The following is a 15,278-nucleotide window of genomic DNA, read 5'->3' on the forward strand; positions in this document are numbered from 1 at the left end:
GGACAAGAAACCTTTTTTAAAGCTCTGGATAAGTTTTTTTTCCCCCGACAAATTTTCAGTTTTATTAATTGTTTCAAGTATGTAGGATTATCTGCTAAATGGTGTGCTAAGTTGGGGATTTTCTCCCTTCTTAGCCTCACATTACCCTTCGTCCCTTTTCTTGTCCTTCCCTTCCCTGTCCCTCTACCATCACAAAGGAGTGATGAAGGAAAATGTACATGTATGTGTGTATGAATGCATAATCTTTTAATCTCTTTCAGGTCACAACTATTACTCCAGCCTCCAACCCCATTATTGGTGTCCTGTTGTCAACTCAAAACAACCGCTGCCTCTCAGCCCCTGACTTAACCATCGAAAAGCGTCTGCCTTTCAGCTCCCTTTCATCCTTGGCTTCCCTGCATAAGCCAGAGCGTTCTGTCAGCCCTGAGAGCAATGACAGCATCTCCGAAGAACTAAACCATTTCAAGCCCATTGTCTGCTCACCATGTACCCCTCCCAAGAGACTCCCTGATGGCCGTGTGCTAAGTCCCCTCATTATCAAATCAACGCCACGCAACCTAAACAGAAGCCTGCAGAAGCAGACTTCTTATGAGGCCAGTCCACGGATCCTCAAAAAGTGGGAACAGATCTTTCAGGAGCGGCAGATCAAAAAGACACTTTCAAAAGCCACTCTCACCACCCTGGCTCCTGAAATGGGGGAAGACTTGCTAGGCTCTGAAGGGATCCATTCTAGCAAGGAGAAGCCACTCCTGGCTATAAATACAAGATTGTCCAGTGGGCAGGGTCTCTCTGAGTTTACTGGACCCACCTCTGCTGATCTTGATTATTTCCCCTCTGTTAGCCAAACAAAAGCAGAACAGGACAATGATAATAAAAGTAGCACTGAGATCCCACTGGAAACCTGCTGTTCCTCAGAACTCAAAGGGGGAAGCAGTGGGACTTCTTTAGAAAGGGAGCAGTTTGAGGGGTCAGGGTCAATTCCAGATGCCAAGTTAGACAAAACCTGTAAAAGCAGAGCCATGAAAATCTCCGCAGTTAATTCAGTGCTACCCCAAAACAGTGTTTTGGGTGGAGTTCTCAAAACAAAGAAACAATTAAAGACATTAAATCATTTTGATCTGGCTAATGGTGTTCTAGTCGACAGCCTAGTTGAAGAGCCACTTCCTTCTTTGCGTCGAGGCCGGAAAAGACACTGCAAGACCAAGCACTTGGAACAAAATGGCTCCCTTAAAAAACTGCGGCAAGCCAGTGGCGAGGTGGGTCTGGCCCCAACAGACCCAGTCCTGCGAGAGATGGAGCAGAAACTTCAGCAAGAGGAAGAAGACCGACAGTTGGCTCTGCAGTTGCAGCGCATGTTTGACAATGAGAGGCGGACTGTCAGCCGGCGAAAAGGAAGTGTGGATCAGTATCTCCTACGGTCCAGCAACATGGCCGGGGCCAAGTAGCACCCAGTGAACAGTGTTACCTATCTTTAAAAGGTCTTCAGCCTTGATCATTATCCTGAAGTGCTGAGTGTTGCTCACTTTGGTTTTATTTTAATGGCAAAACACTGTCTAATATGGTTCTGAGAGGTTCTAGGGCCTTTGTAGTCAATATTCAAGGGAACTGCATGTCCATTTCTCTGTGACCCAGGCCAGAAGCCTGAGTGACCCATCCCTAAGGGCTTCTGGGCCAAACTTGGCAGCACCCACTTGGAATGAGATTTGGAATGGCCTCATTCAGGAGCATAATGGCAACAGGTGGAAATGGTAAAGAGGGGATACCTTCTGAAACTGGTAGACATCCTGACTTTTTTCAGCAGGGTATTGTTTTAAATCAGCCTTGCAGATAAAAATTAATTCCATCTTTTTCAAAGACATGAACAATTTAGTTCCTTGGCAGATCCAAAACGGTAGATGGCTATGTTCCTCTTCTCCCAGCCCTTGCCAAAAGTAAATACCTATCTGTATCAGTTAGCCTTGTGCCTTTACAAAAGTTAATTTACATTCTCTGTTTAAAAACTAACATTTGATGAATGCTATTTATCAAATAAAGAGCACATTTACAGACATCATTTAATTTGGTCTTTTCAAGAGACCTATCATGTAACTGGTATTAGCCCCGTTTTTATATGGTGAAACTGCAATGCAGATGTTCGGTTCTCTCAGCTACTGAGTGGCATAATCCATGGATTTTCTACAGGTTTTCCAAATAGACCACAACCTAAGGCATGCCAGGGGAACCTGGGGGACACTAGGCTGAGCATTGAACACTGATAATGCAAAATCCACTTGCAAACAAGATTGACAGGATGGATAAACATGTACTATGCATTATCCCCATTCCCACAGTTGACAGCCCTCTGTTTTTGTGGGGTTTCAGCCTAAGAGACAAACTGTTATCAGGCTTCATTATTACTTTTCACCTGGCCAAGGATTATCTGCAATGTTGATCTAAAATCCAAATGTTCACCCTGAAGTTGGGCAAAGAACAATACTTTAATACTATGGAAACAAGGTATCTAGCTGGATGCAGCTGGTAAATTCAGTCCCATGGACCTTTGGGGGTTTATTTTCCTTAGCAGCTGACACCATGTGTCTTTTGCATCCCTGGTGGTGCTTGGTGCTTCTGCCCATCTGGGCTCATTGAGAATAGGGATCAAGATATGATTTTAGCAAATTTCAGATGGGCTGGCATTCCCTGTGTATGTATGAGCTATTACTATAAAGTCATGTGACAGGCATTTTAACAAACCTTCCAGAGCTTATATATCCCAGTGTATATTGTCCCCCTTGAGTAGCCTCCCAGCAGAATACTGCTTAGTTTTTCCAATGCCATTGTCATTGGGGAAAGCATTTCTGGAACTGTCTTCAAAGACTAGAAACATCTAGAAACATTGACTCCCAAAATGCAAGAACTGGAAGGGACCTTAATGGTTATCTGTTCCAGCCTCCTTCCAAGGTCCTCCTCAGCTTCTAGACCTAGAAGCTAAAGTCCAGAACAGTGACTCACTGATCAAGGCAGATAGTATAACTCCTTTTAGTCCTCTCAGATTTGCGTTCTTCTCAGGGCAGATCTTCAGTGTTATTTGTGGTTAGGAGAGAGAATTTTAAGTCTGAGACTAGCCAGCAGTTATTTGAAGCCTCTGGAAAAGAAGTTGGCTTATCAGTTGGGTTTGCAGTAATAAATGGGGTGCTGCTGTAAAGAAGTCAGAGCCATTTTCTTGCGCAGCTCATAATTCCTAAACAGTTCCCAAAGAGAAGTTCCAGAGATGTCTTAAGCATTGTGGTCATCATTGAGATAGGTAGAATCTCTTTGGTGACTACTTTGGTGGGGAACATCACTCACCTGAATGTAGGTATTCTGTGCTCTGTGCGTGCACATGTGCAGATGTATGTTTTAAAAACATCTATCAATCTCATTACTTTATGGTCACACTACTTCAGTTCTAGGCCCTACCCACAATTACGTCCTCCAAGGGGCTGCTGGAGGGTGTGGTATTCCCCCAAACTGAAGAGCTGGCTCTGGTTTACAGAAGACAGGGAGGGTGACCTTACTATAAATGCCCTTAGAGGAAACTTATCAGTTACTGCCATTTCCTGCATTTTCTTTCTGATCTTAGTAAATATTATTGGAAGGCTAGTCTTGTTGGTAGGAGCAAAGACACTTATTTTTCCACTTGCCATCTTTTTCTATATCTCCAGTAATTGGAAAAACACTTTTCTGTTGGAATTGATTTTTGTTTTTGGTAGAAAGAAATATTTTTAATAGATAAAAGATATATATTTTAAATATTTCCCCAAATTCTTTTCATTTTAAGAATTGCATAGCAGTTGCAACAAGTGCAGAGTGAAGAACAAATTCTTGTTAAGCAAATATTCCAAACATTAGGTTCAGCTTACTGCCTTTCCCCCTTGTACCTACTGTGATGCCTAGGATGGTATTGGCAGTTGTTTTTCTAAACTTCTGCTGAGCAACAGTCCTTCAAATATAGGTAGAGTGGTCTAGGTTAAGGAGGAAGGAGATTTGATCTTTAGTCAGCTTGACTTTGGAGGAAGGAAAAACCACTAAGGTTTATTATTATCTGTATTTTAAGATGCTTCCCATCCTTAATAACTAAAACCTGAATGCTTTTTCTTTCTGAAAAGTCTCCCTCTCTCCTTCCATGGTTCTGAAGTTGGTTACAAGTCGAGTCGTTGAGATGGATTATTTTTTGGAGGAAAAGAAAAGGATGAGGAAGGAAATAGATGATGGGGAGGGTATGTGAGTTAGAATAAGAGATGCACGATTTCACAAAACAAATTCCTCACAAATCATTGACATCCAGTTCACCATACAAATTACCCATGTCTTACTAACTCTGTTCCTTCTATATATGCAGTCTATGAGTTTTTTCCTTATTAAAAGGGAAGCTATGAGAGGTGGGAGGGTGAAGCTCAATCTGAGGGGAAATCCAAGAAATGTGCCCTCAAAATGGGGCTGTCAGCTCTTTTCCATAGAGAGGGAAAGAAAGATACTTTGAGAAAATGTTCTTGACCTGTTGATTGTATCTGCTGGAAGAATTCATCTGGGGGTGTTGGGTTGGCATAAAATCAGGGGATTATGCATCCAGTCTCTGGCCCCTTTCATATAATTACCTCTTTTTTAAAATGGTTAAGTCTTCTTGGGCGAGGCTTGCCAGGGAAACTCCTAAGTGGCTTCACTTATTTTTTAAACTTTTAATTTAATTTTTACATTTTTGCTTGGAAGAAGTACTGGTAATGTTTTGTTCATTTTTCCCTAAGGGAAAAATGCCCTTAAGAGATTAAAGCTGCTTAATTAATTACTGTCCGGTTACAAACTGGCCAACTGACTAAAATGGGAAGCTGTCACTGTGCCTGACTCGTGCAGCTGATGACCCAAGGCTGTTCATCTTTTCTTTTATTTGACAAACATTTCCTGAGCTTCAAATGTGTGCCAACCCTGAGCTGGATTGTGGAGATAAAGCACTTCCCACTCTTGAGGAGCTCAACGTCAAATGGAATGCATTTGAATGTATGTGTCGCTGGAGAGTTTATGGTTTCAGGAAAGCCATTTCTGGGCCCATTTAGGATACTGAGAGGCACCCAGCAGGCTGCATTCTACATTTTAGAGACCCTATCAGTATTTATGAATTTGATTGCACCGCTGCTTTTCTTTTACTAAGTAATGTTATGGAAGCAGAATGAGTTTTCTCCTCTAGTGATTACAAGACATTAACATCTCTTCAAAAACTGCTTTCAGCTTAAGCCCCAAGAAGTGAGGTGGATTGTGGATCACTGACATGGTCAGAGGAGGCCCACACCTCAATTTAGTAACCTCCTAATCCCTCCCCCAACCTGATCTCTTATCATCAGAGCTGGCAGCAACTTGGGATTCCTTTTCTTTTTCCTGCCTAGCTTTTCATTGAAATGTCTAGGAGAGCACGGAAAGAGACAAATCAAAGGCTGGATCACAGTCATAGAATGTATAGCTGGAATGGGCATGGAAATCATCCAAGTTAAACAACTTCTTCCCCAACCCCCTTTTTATAGCCAAACAAGGAACTTGCAATCCAGTGCCCTATTTTATAGTGTAGTTTTCCAGGGTCTGAATAAATAAAGTTTGATACACACAGATGCACACACCAATGATGGGGATACCCCGAAATGATTTAGGAGGCTATTTTAATAGCTTTTTCTTCCTGGTTCTTTCAGTTAAATGTATCTATATCCACTGAATACATGCTCAGGTAAAGAAAGTCTTGTAGTATAAGTAATATGAATGTGGAATCTTGGAAAGTGATATATTTTGATTGATTGGAATAATTTTAAGTGTTAAAAGCCACCTAGCCAAGTTTTCTTTAAAAATTGGAAACTCATTAGGGTCTTAAATTTTTTTCAGTCAGCCTTTTCCTCAACTCACAGAGTAGTCTTTTGAACTGGTCTATAAACATAGTTGGATGTGAATTCTCAAAGAGAAAGCAGGTCTGGGGCGGGGTGGGAGGTACAGATTATAGGGAAAGTGCTGAATAGATTTTCTTCTGAAGATGATCCAGGAAATGCATCTTTATATGTATGTGATTGTTACCCGCTATAGCTTTCTGAAGATCGTAGAAAAGAGACTAAGATATTTGCAAGGGTCACCAGTTTAGAGATTAGACAGATTGGATGAAGGAAAAGGTGCCAAGACTGAATGTGCAGGTTATTCTATGTATTATCAGTATTTTTTTCTTCTTCCTAAGAAAAAAGTTTGCTCTTCTCCTTTGTGAGTCAATTCGTTTTTAATGCCTTGTCAGTAAGGTGGCAACTTTTTAACAACCTTCATCACGTGAGAGACAACCTCAAACTGAGCAGACTGACTCCCTTTCTGGTGTCTTAAATCAAGAACTAGTGTGAAGCCAAGGCAAAGCAAAATTTGTTCATCTTCCTTTTCTGTCATTTACTATAAGGTAAAACAGGCAATGAACTCACTCTTCAAATACGAGATTTCAAGAGTAGCTATTGGCCCTGGTTCCAGATTAATATGGCAGCAGGCAGATTCCCCCTTATTGGGACCACCACCCTCCAAAGCTGTGCGGCCAGTGAGAGCAGGCAGGGGTTCTTACTCACTGGGTTCAAGTTTGCATCAAACATGATTTTACCAATGCTGAGCCTCCAGCAGAGTGCTTAACGTCCTAGTGAGAGAATAGATACTATGCAAGGGAAAAAATTTTAAATGCCAACGAATGGTTTTTTCTTTTGAGCCTGATACACTGTTAACTCTCAACTCTTTGTACAAATATAGTTGTCCTAAGGGCCTTGTCCCCTCCTGCCTAGAAAACAGGTTGTATATTGGTTTTATTCAATATACAACCTGTCTGCTTTACAATTGGAGAAGGTACCTGGATCCCTGTGGAATGCCACTGCTGGCTGCCTCCTCTCCAACTCATAAGAAGAACGTTTTGACAAAGAGGACTTTGAACAGGGCATGCCCCTTTGGGGATGCTTTTGCCAGCAATGACATGGCATGGAATCAAGTGGGATGATGTGTTATTATTTAAACAGTACCAAAGTGCATTCTTCTTTGTATGTTTGCCTGCTTGAGGCAAGGCCCAAGTTGAGAATACAGTAAAGGAAACTAATGAAAGTGAATGTTCCGTTTCTAGTCAAAGTCTTGTCTCTGGAGAACGATCTCAGACAGAAACATGGGTTAAGTTTAGGCTGTGTGTGGATTTTTGGTGCTGTATGTGTTCTGGGAGATGCCCCATGCTGAATGTCTTGCTTTGGCATTCAAAATAGTGGTAGAGATTAGAGCTGGGATGGGGTTTCCGTGGTTACAACTATGTCTTTTGGCATAAGTTATCTCCAGTTTAAAGTTTGCTCCAATTTACTGTCATATTCACATTTAACTATTCATGTTCCTAATGAAGGAACCAATAAAGAGTCTGAGTAAAGAATGAATGTACAGGATGACACTCCCTGCACATTAGGGATCTACTCACAAGCTCTGGTTTTTAAAAATACCCTTTTTGGAGCCATTGTTCAGGAGTTTGTTAAGATCTCCTTGGTGTCAGTTTCTCATACAACAGAGAACAAATGTATCCCTGTTGCATCTGAACTGGAAAACCATTTTTAGAGGGAAGTGTGACAATGCTGCTGTGGCCCGGGTTCCAAGAAAGAATGCATGTGGCACCCATTCTGTTGCCCTGTGCACCCACTCTTTATTGCCACTGGGCAAGGCACCAGGTCATGCCTGGCCCAAGGAAGGGAGATCCTGACGGGGAGGCCAGTTTGTGGCCAGTGAGTGGAGCCCAGCCGAGTTGAGGCCTGTGGCCGACTGGTCAACCTCGAGGTGCAGTCCAGGGCACAGAGACCTCGGGGAGAGCTGGGGCACAGGCCAGGTGGTGCACAGCCCTAGCTTTGTGAGTCACTGGTTGTGGGATCCTGGCAGAACTCATCCATGAACTTGAGGAAGCGGCCGAACTTGGGCTGGCTCTCACTCAGTGGTGGGCAGGCCGGAGGGAGCGGGGTGGTCCCCAACACTGTCTGCAGAGAGCCACGCACCAGCCGCCGGTAGCGTGCCTGGAACTCCTTCAGCAGCCTCTTGGCCTCCAGGTACTGCTTCTGGTTCACCAGCCGCTGCTCCGTCCGACGGCGCAGGACAGCGCCTGCAGGAAAAGAAGCCAGGAGAGGCACCAGCTCATGCTGGTTCCCTCCCAGCCAGAAGCAGCAGGATTTGGTCCAGAGACCCTTGGAAAGTGGGGATGGCATGGCAGGAGGATGGTAAGGGGCTAAAAATGGACTTTCCAGCTTGAAGCAGTGGGAAGTCTGCGGTATGCCCTCCTGACTCTTCTATTTTAAGCCATGGTTCAGGACCTTAACATGCTGTATGATTTTAGGCAACTGTCTGCCTCATGCTGAGTCTTCGTTTCTCCATCTATATAGAGAGACCAGTGAGGGCGGTTCCTCTCTAAGGGTCTTTCCTGCACTGATACAAGCCCTTTCTTTGCCTTTAGCCAGCAGATGAGTGAACTGCTGGATCTGGGATCCTGGCAGCTGTGGCACAGCCATACCTAGTGGAGCCTCTGTAATGTTCCGGGGATCCCGCAGGCGAATGAAGATGTCATCCAGCAGCTGGGCTCTAGTCTTCCGTGGCGGTGGAATCGGGATCCTCTGGGCCTGGCAGAAGGTCATGGAGGAGGGTGTTATCCCAGGTTTATGCACAGACTTTCCTGGCCTCACTTCGTACAGTCACAGCAACAAGCTGGGGAACATCTGGGGGTGCTGGGAAAGCATGGCCCTCAGAGGGTCCCAAGGTGACAGCCACATCTGTACTTCTGGGGGGTACTCAGGGGTCCTTTATGCACTCAGCTGAAAGTTTACCCGTTTTTCTTTGGGAACATAGGATTTCTGAAGAGTGTCCAGCTTGGGCTTGGAGGAGTGGTACACAAGTGGGTGCTTCAGCATGTATTGCAGGGCCTGTACATTCTTCTGGATTCCTAGGGCAAGAAGGCAAGACTGAGTCAAGGTACTTCCCCTTCCTCTTCCCAGATGCCTCCCGTGATTGCTTCATTCCTTAGTTCTCACGGCAGCTCTAGGTAAAACGGTTTGAGAGTCCCCAAAAGAAAACACTACTCCCAGGTTTCTCCTGGATCTGTTCCAGTGCCTGAAGTTCCATCGTTCTTCGGTGAGTATTTGTCCCATATTGCAATGGAAAAATAGCACAGATTGTAATGGGAAAATTATTGGAGTAGGAGAAAAGGTTGGCTCCAATGTGACCCTATTAACCTCAGGGTTATATCGCAGGGGCTGACACCCAGAACAGCCCGGCAAATGCCAGTTGCTTTGGAAGTACAGATTAACACAGCTGAAGCTGCCTCCTTTGCCTCAAACCAGATAGGAAGGATTGTTCAGTTTGGGACTTACCTGGGCTGGGAAAAGCTCAACAATCTGGCCAGTCTGGGTGTTCATTCATCAAACCTTTCCTGAGGAGAGACTTTTCCATCCAGAGCAGCTAGACCGAGGCTGATTGGAATCTCTGAATAAACTGTGGTTCCCCAACAGCCAGTGAAGGCCCAAGCCAGGACAGGGGTCCCAATATGTGGGACAAAGGATGCCCTAAATGGAGCCCTTTGACAGGTGTTTAGACAGAGGACAGCACCCTAGTTGGGAAAAGACAGCTTGGCACCAGCCTTGGCTCGGCCCTGACTTGCTCTGGCCCCTTGCCCTAGAGCAAGGATATGCCCTCACATACCCTTTGGCTCAATGAAGGCTGGGTCAGGCTTGGCTGTCAGCAGTTCTTCATAGCCGTGGTACTTGCTGGGAAGAGAGGAAGTTGAGAGCTTCCTCTGAGTCCCTTTCACCTTTCTGGGTGCCGTTGGTGGTCTCTTTTCATCTTTCTCCTTTAAATCATCCCTATTGATGATGGAGGAAGGCAGCTCACTCACCTGTGCCCAGGAAGAAAACACACTCATTTGTTCATTCATTTATTCCATGAACATTCCAAGCATCATCTCTGTGCTGGTCTCTGCTGGGCCCTGTTAAGGGCAAGCATAAGAACAAGACTGGGAGGGAAGAAGGCAGACATGAAAACAGACAAGAACCACACACTTTGATAAATGCTTTAACAGAGGGAATACAGTGGTTTTGGGTGATCCCAGAGGAAGCCCCAACCTAGCCAAGACGCTCCCTTGGAGGAAAGCCTTAGCCTGAGCTAAGTCTTGAAGAGCCAGGAGAGCTATCCCTACGGAGCAATGGGAGGAGGTGTGGACTTCAAGAGATGAGAAAGGATGATTGTTGCAGACAAGGAACAGCATGAGAAAAGGTGCAGAGGTAAGAAACATTAAGGTGCATTTTGGGGGAACTAAAGATTGGTACAGTTAAAGTACAATGTGAAGACAGAGGCAGCTGCAGTAAGACAGGGCCCCGATCAGTAAGGACTTTTACATGCCAAGTTGAGGGTGTGTTTTATTTTGTATTTTATCCTCACTCTGATGGCAAGCCATGGAGGATTTTAGCCTATCCTAATGGCTTTATAAGAAATCTGTATGTCATGTAGGGATGTAATTATTTATTAAAATAACTTACCAGGCATGGTGACACATGCCTGAGTCCCAGCTACTCAGGAAGCTGAGGATCCTCCGATGGGAGGATCACTTGAGCCCACCAGTTCTGGGCCATAGTGCATTACGCTCCTTGAATGTCCACACTATGTTTGACATCAATATGGTGACCTCCAAGAAGTGGGAGACCACCAGGTTGCCTAAGGAGAGATGAACTTGCTTAGGTAGGAAATGAAGCAGGTCAAAACTCACAACCTGATCAGTAGTGGGATGGTGCCTGTGAATAGCCGCTGCACTACAGCCTGGGCAACATAATGAGACCCCATCCTGTATGTATGTGTGTGTGTGTGTATGTACATATATATATGTACATACACACACACACATATATATGACCTATAATAAGCAAAAAAGCTCAATTAGCACTTTTTAAACTTCCCACAAAGAAAAGCCAAGGACCAGATGGTTTCACTGGTGAATTCTACCAAACATTTTAAAAAGAATTAACACCCATACTTCACAAACTCTTCCAAAAATTAAAAGAGGCTTATTCTCTGAGATACTACCCTGAAATCCAAACTAGAGAAAGACATTACAAGAAAGGAAAAATATAAAGCAATATCGCTTATGAATGTAAATGCAAACATTCTCAAAAAATATTAGCAAACTGAATTCAGCAACATGTATAAAGGATTATATACCATGACTAAGTGAGATTGATCCTAGTCATGAAAAGTTGATTTAACATCTGGAAATCAATTAATGTAATATATCAATAAAGGATCAAAACCATATGATCATCTCAACAGACATAGGAAAAGCCCACTCCATCATGATTAAAAAACACTCAATAAACTAGGAATAGAAAGTAAATTCCTCAACCTGATAAAGAGCATCTGTGGAAAACCCTCAGCTAATATCATAGTTAATGGTGAAAGACTGAATGCTTTCCCCTTAAGAACTGGCACAAGACAAGGAAATCTGCTCTCACCGCTTCCACTCATCTTATTAAAGGTTAGAGCCAGGACAATTAGGCAAGAAAAAAAATTTTTTTTTTTTTCTGAACAACATGGGGACTCATAATTGATTGTATTGCTTTGGCTGCTAGGAGCTCAGAATTGCATTTTGTCAGTATATCTTTATTATAAAAGCAGCAGTGCATGATGTGCACGTTTAAGTGATATAATTACCCTTGTACTCACTAGCTGCTTTCCTGTCCATATTTTCTTTTTATCTAATACTTGTTTATATTCTGCATTGCTCCAAAAAGGTTCTGAGATGGTTCTTTAAAATACTTGTATACTATATAAATTTATATGTCACTAAAAGTCAACTGGTATAAAGAAATAGAAGGATGGATGTGCATCCTGGAAAGACCTGGCAGTGAGCAGACTGGAAGGGTGAGACTGGAGGCAGGGAGATGAGGGAGAGGGATGGTACAGCAATAAAGTTCAAGGGGGCCCTGCCAACTCTTCTCGCCTTATATTAACCTTTCCCACATGTCACCCTCCTGCTGATACTAAACATTTGTGGTTCCTGCATGTATCATTTTCATTTCCCTCCTCTTTCCCATTTCATGCTGTTTCCTCTGTCCGGAATGACCTTCCTGCTATATCTTCACCTTTTTAATTCCTGCTCAGCCTGTAAATCTCAGCTCAGTTGAGCCTCTTCCAGGAAGCCCTCCTGGGCTGACCTCCAGACCCCTAGCCTCTGGGTTTCCCTCAGTCTCAGCACTGATTGCATGAGCTGTTCTTGTCTGTTTCCCCTTTATACTGGGAGCACCTCAAGGGCAGGACCTGCATCTGATCTATGTGTGTTCCCAGGGTCCAGAGGCAGCATCAAAAGTGAAGAGGCTTGAAGCAGAGAGGTACAGACAGCAGCAAACCCTTCTGAAAAACCAGTTGGAATCACACCCCAGTCAGACCCCAGATCTTGTCTGTGCCACAGAACCATGATTTGTCCTCCTGTGTGTCCCTCTCAGTAGCCTCAGACCAGAGATCTTCCAGAGGCTTGTAAGCCCTGCCCAGGGTGCTCAACTTCTCCTTTCCAGGGCTGCCATGTGCTTGTTGCTCCCAGCCATCCACAGCAGTTGAGCCTGCTAAGGGCTGCGCAGGAACCTGTGGGAGCTAGCAACAGGTGGGCAGGGGCAGCTGGATACAGGTACCTGGGTCAGGAAGACGGACTCTGTGCTCTTGGAGTCCTCATCTGATGGGTGCTCTGGGCTGAGGTGGACAGCTATGTCACTCAGGTGGGACAGGGTCTCTTCACTATGCACAGTGGAGTCGGAGCAGATGGGAGGCAGTGGCACGAAGGTCCGGCGAGACAGGGAAAGGGCTTCCAAGCTCTCAGAAGGCATCTCTGGCTCCACAGAAGTGCTTTTGGTAGTGGGCAGATCTTCAGCCAGCTCTGCCTCTGGCTCTAGCATATCCATTGAGGGAGACTTGGTTGTGGCCACGTGTGGGTGATGGAGCACCAGCGGCTGCTTCGGCACCTTTGGGATTTCGGTTTTCACCTGTCATGGAGTAGGGCCAGAATGGATTTGCTTCCTATTCAGGAGTCTCTCCTCCTGGGCCTCCCTAGCCTGCGGCCACTTGTATAGCAGCCAGAGCACTGGGTAAGGACTGAGGGGGAGGTGGAAAGGGAACTCATACTTGTTGGGCATCTATCATGTGCCCCATCCATGACATAAGTTGTTTTATTTCTACCTTGAAACTACCCAATGAATAATTATCCTTAATTTTATAGATGAGGAAACAGGAGCTGAGAGAGGTAAAATGACCTGTCCAAGTCACAGAGTGATTCGGCCGTAGTGCCTCAATGATGTAATTCCAGTCCTGGGCTCCAGGCTTTCTGCTGCATCTCTGATCATATGTTACTCTGGGCCTCAGTAGTTTCGCTGTTTAGATCAGGGTTTAACATGGTGCCCTTGGGCTTTCCCCAGGGACTCCAGAGAGGGTGCTGGGGAATGGTCCTATATTTTCTGGAAGATGGCAGCACCAGGCCCCTTTCAGGATGCTGGTCCCTATACCTTACATAAAGATTGGAAAGATCTCTCTCTGAAGGTCAGGACCAAGAAAATAACTTCCTTAATTAGTAAAAGCCTGTGGCCATTCTCTCCCTCCTCCTCGGCCTGAGCTGCCAGGAGCTGTCCATGTGCCCAGTTTACCTCAGCTGGACTTAGTTCTTTCTCCCTCCCCCTTTACACAGTGGATTGTTTTTACTCTTTGTCAGAGGTATTTGGTTCACTTATATCTGTACTTTTACTGAGAGATGTTAAGTTGTATAATGGAAAGATTCCAAGCACTGTAGTTGAAAAACTGTGGGCTGGAATACAGTTCTATCCTCTGAGCTCCCATTTCCTCCTCGTTCCTCTCACAGAGTTCTGCCAAATACAATGGTGTGTGCAAATGTACCTAACGGACTAAGGAGGGTTAAGGAGGGTTAAGGACGGCTGTTTTATAAAATACATTACTTTTTAAGAAAATATTTCCTTTAGGAAATTATGTAGAACCTCAGTGTTTATACTTGAAGCCTGAGGGATCCAGAGTCTTTGTCTGAATCCATGCCACAAGGCACAGGCATGGCACAGCACCATGCCTCAGCATCTAAAACACCAAGCGCCATGGCTTGGCAGCTGGCAGGAAGTGACATTTCCCCTTCCCTCTCATGGCTCTGTGTGAGAGAAGTGCTAGAGGGAATGCTCTTTCTCTAGCCCACCGCTACTTTCCCCACCCCTTCCCAAGGGAGGAATGGGTAACCTAACTGGTCAGAAGTTGAGTCACTGGGCCCTGATTCAGTGGTGGGCTGGATTACTGCTCATCAGTGAGACCAGGCTGTTTTATGTTCCATTTGTATCCTCACAAGCAAAGGGCTCACATAGCTTCTTGATTACAGGCCTGCTCGGGCAGGTTCTCCATTTTCCTCCGGTCTGTCCATGCCTGGGTGTGAGGGGAGGCCTGCAGCCTTTGTCCGAATAACCCCGGGAGTCTAATCTGCATCTATAGCCCCATCTCTGTATGCCCACTGTGGACATGCAGGCATCCCCAGTCTGACTTAGGACTAAGCCACATTCTCCAGTCTAGGATAGAGGGTGTTTACCTACATTAACAAAGCATTGATTTGTTTCTCATTTGGCCACTGGCATCTGTGTTTAACTTATTTAGCTCAAAAGTTAGTCAGAACCTTTTATGGAAGGAGGTGTGAGGGGTCCCCTAGGATCCAATGCTAACTTTTAACAAGTCAGTTCACCTCTCTGAGTCTGTTGCCTCATCTGCTGTGAGGATTATGGGATAGCACTGATGCAAGTGCTCCACAGAGTCCTGGGCAGGGGGCTCTGTAAAGGAGAGAGCGGATTCTGTCCCTCCCTAGCTGGCTGATGGGAAGTGATGGGGCAGATCCTTTAGAGGAGGTAACAAACAAGGAGAAAGATGATGGAAACCTTGGAATTTCTATTTTTGAATTCAAATGCTTGTCTAGTCCTCTGAGGACTTCAGACAAGAGCCTGGCTGGACAGAGGCGGGCTGCAGAGTGGGTGGCAAGGAAATATCTGTATTTAACTTTTGGGATCAGCAATGCTCAGCCCACCTTTTGCCTGTAGAAAGACTAAAGTTCAGGAGGGAGGAACACATCACAGAAATTATAAGAGGGATTTGACTTATTTTATGGCAAAGAAAGCAGACTTTTCTCAACATAAGGAAGCACTTCCTTAAGATTTAGGCAGGAGATGTATTCTGGTCCTGGCTTAGCCTTGTTTTTTCAG

The 15,278-nt window shown here is 44.8% G+C and overlaps 2 protein-coding genes across 2 annotated transcripts in view; one reads left to right on the forward strand and one right to left on the reverse strand.

The window, feature by feature from the left end:
• RNF169 (ring finger protein 169) overlaps window positions 1–7,107 on the forward strand; it is a 98,969-nt gene extending 91,862 nt beyond the window's left edge. Inside the window, exon 6 of the mRNA XM_017532995.2 lies at window positions 261–7,107. Coding sequence (XP_017388484.1) covers window positions 261–1,445 — 1,185 coding nt within the window. The 3' untranslated portion in view covers window positions 1,446–7,107. The remainder of the gene's footprint in view (window positions 1–260) is intronic.
• The window catches only part of XRRA1 (X-ray radiation resistance associated 1), a 108,346-nt gene continuing 99,381 nt past the window's right edge, over window positions 6,314–15,278 (reverse strand). Inside the window, exons 15-19 of the mRNA XM_017532993.2 lie at window positions 12,684–13,031; window positions 9,712–9,904; window positions 8,841–8,956; window positions 8,531–8,636; window positions 6,314–8,125 (exon numbers count right to left, since the gene is read on the reverse strand). Of these exons, the coding sequence (XP_017388482.1) occupies window positions 7,872–8,125; window positions 8,531–8,636; window positions 8,841–8,956; window positions 9,712–9,904; window positions 12,684–13,031 (1,017 nt within the window). The 3' untranslated portion in view covers window positions 6,314–7,871. The remainder of the gene's footprint in view (window positions 8,126–8,530; window positions 8,637–8,840; window positions 8,957–9,711; window positions 9,905–12,683; window positions 13,032–15,278) is intronic.

This window comes from Cebus imitator, unplaced genomic scaffold, assembly GCF_001604975.1.
Source record: "Cebus imitator isolate Cc_AM_T3 unplaced genomic scaffold, Cebus_imitator-1.0 Scaffold79, whole genome shotgun sequence".
NCBI lineage: Eukaryota > Metazoa > Chordata > Mammalia > Primates > Cebidae > Cebus > Cebus imitator.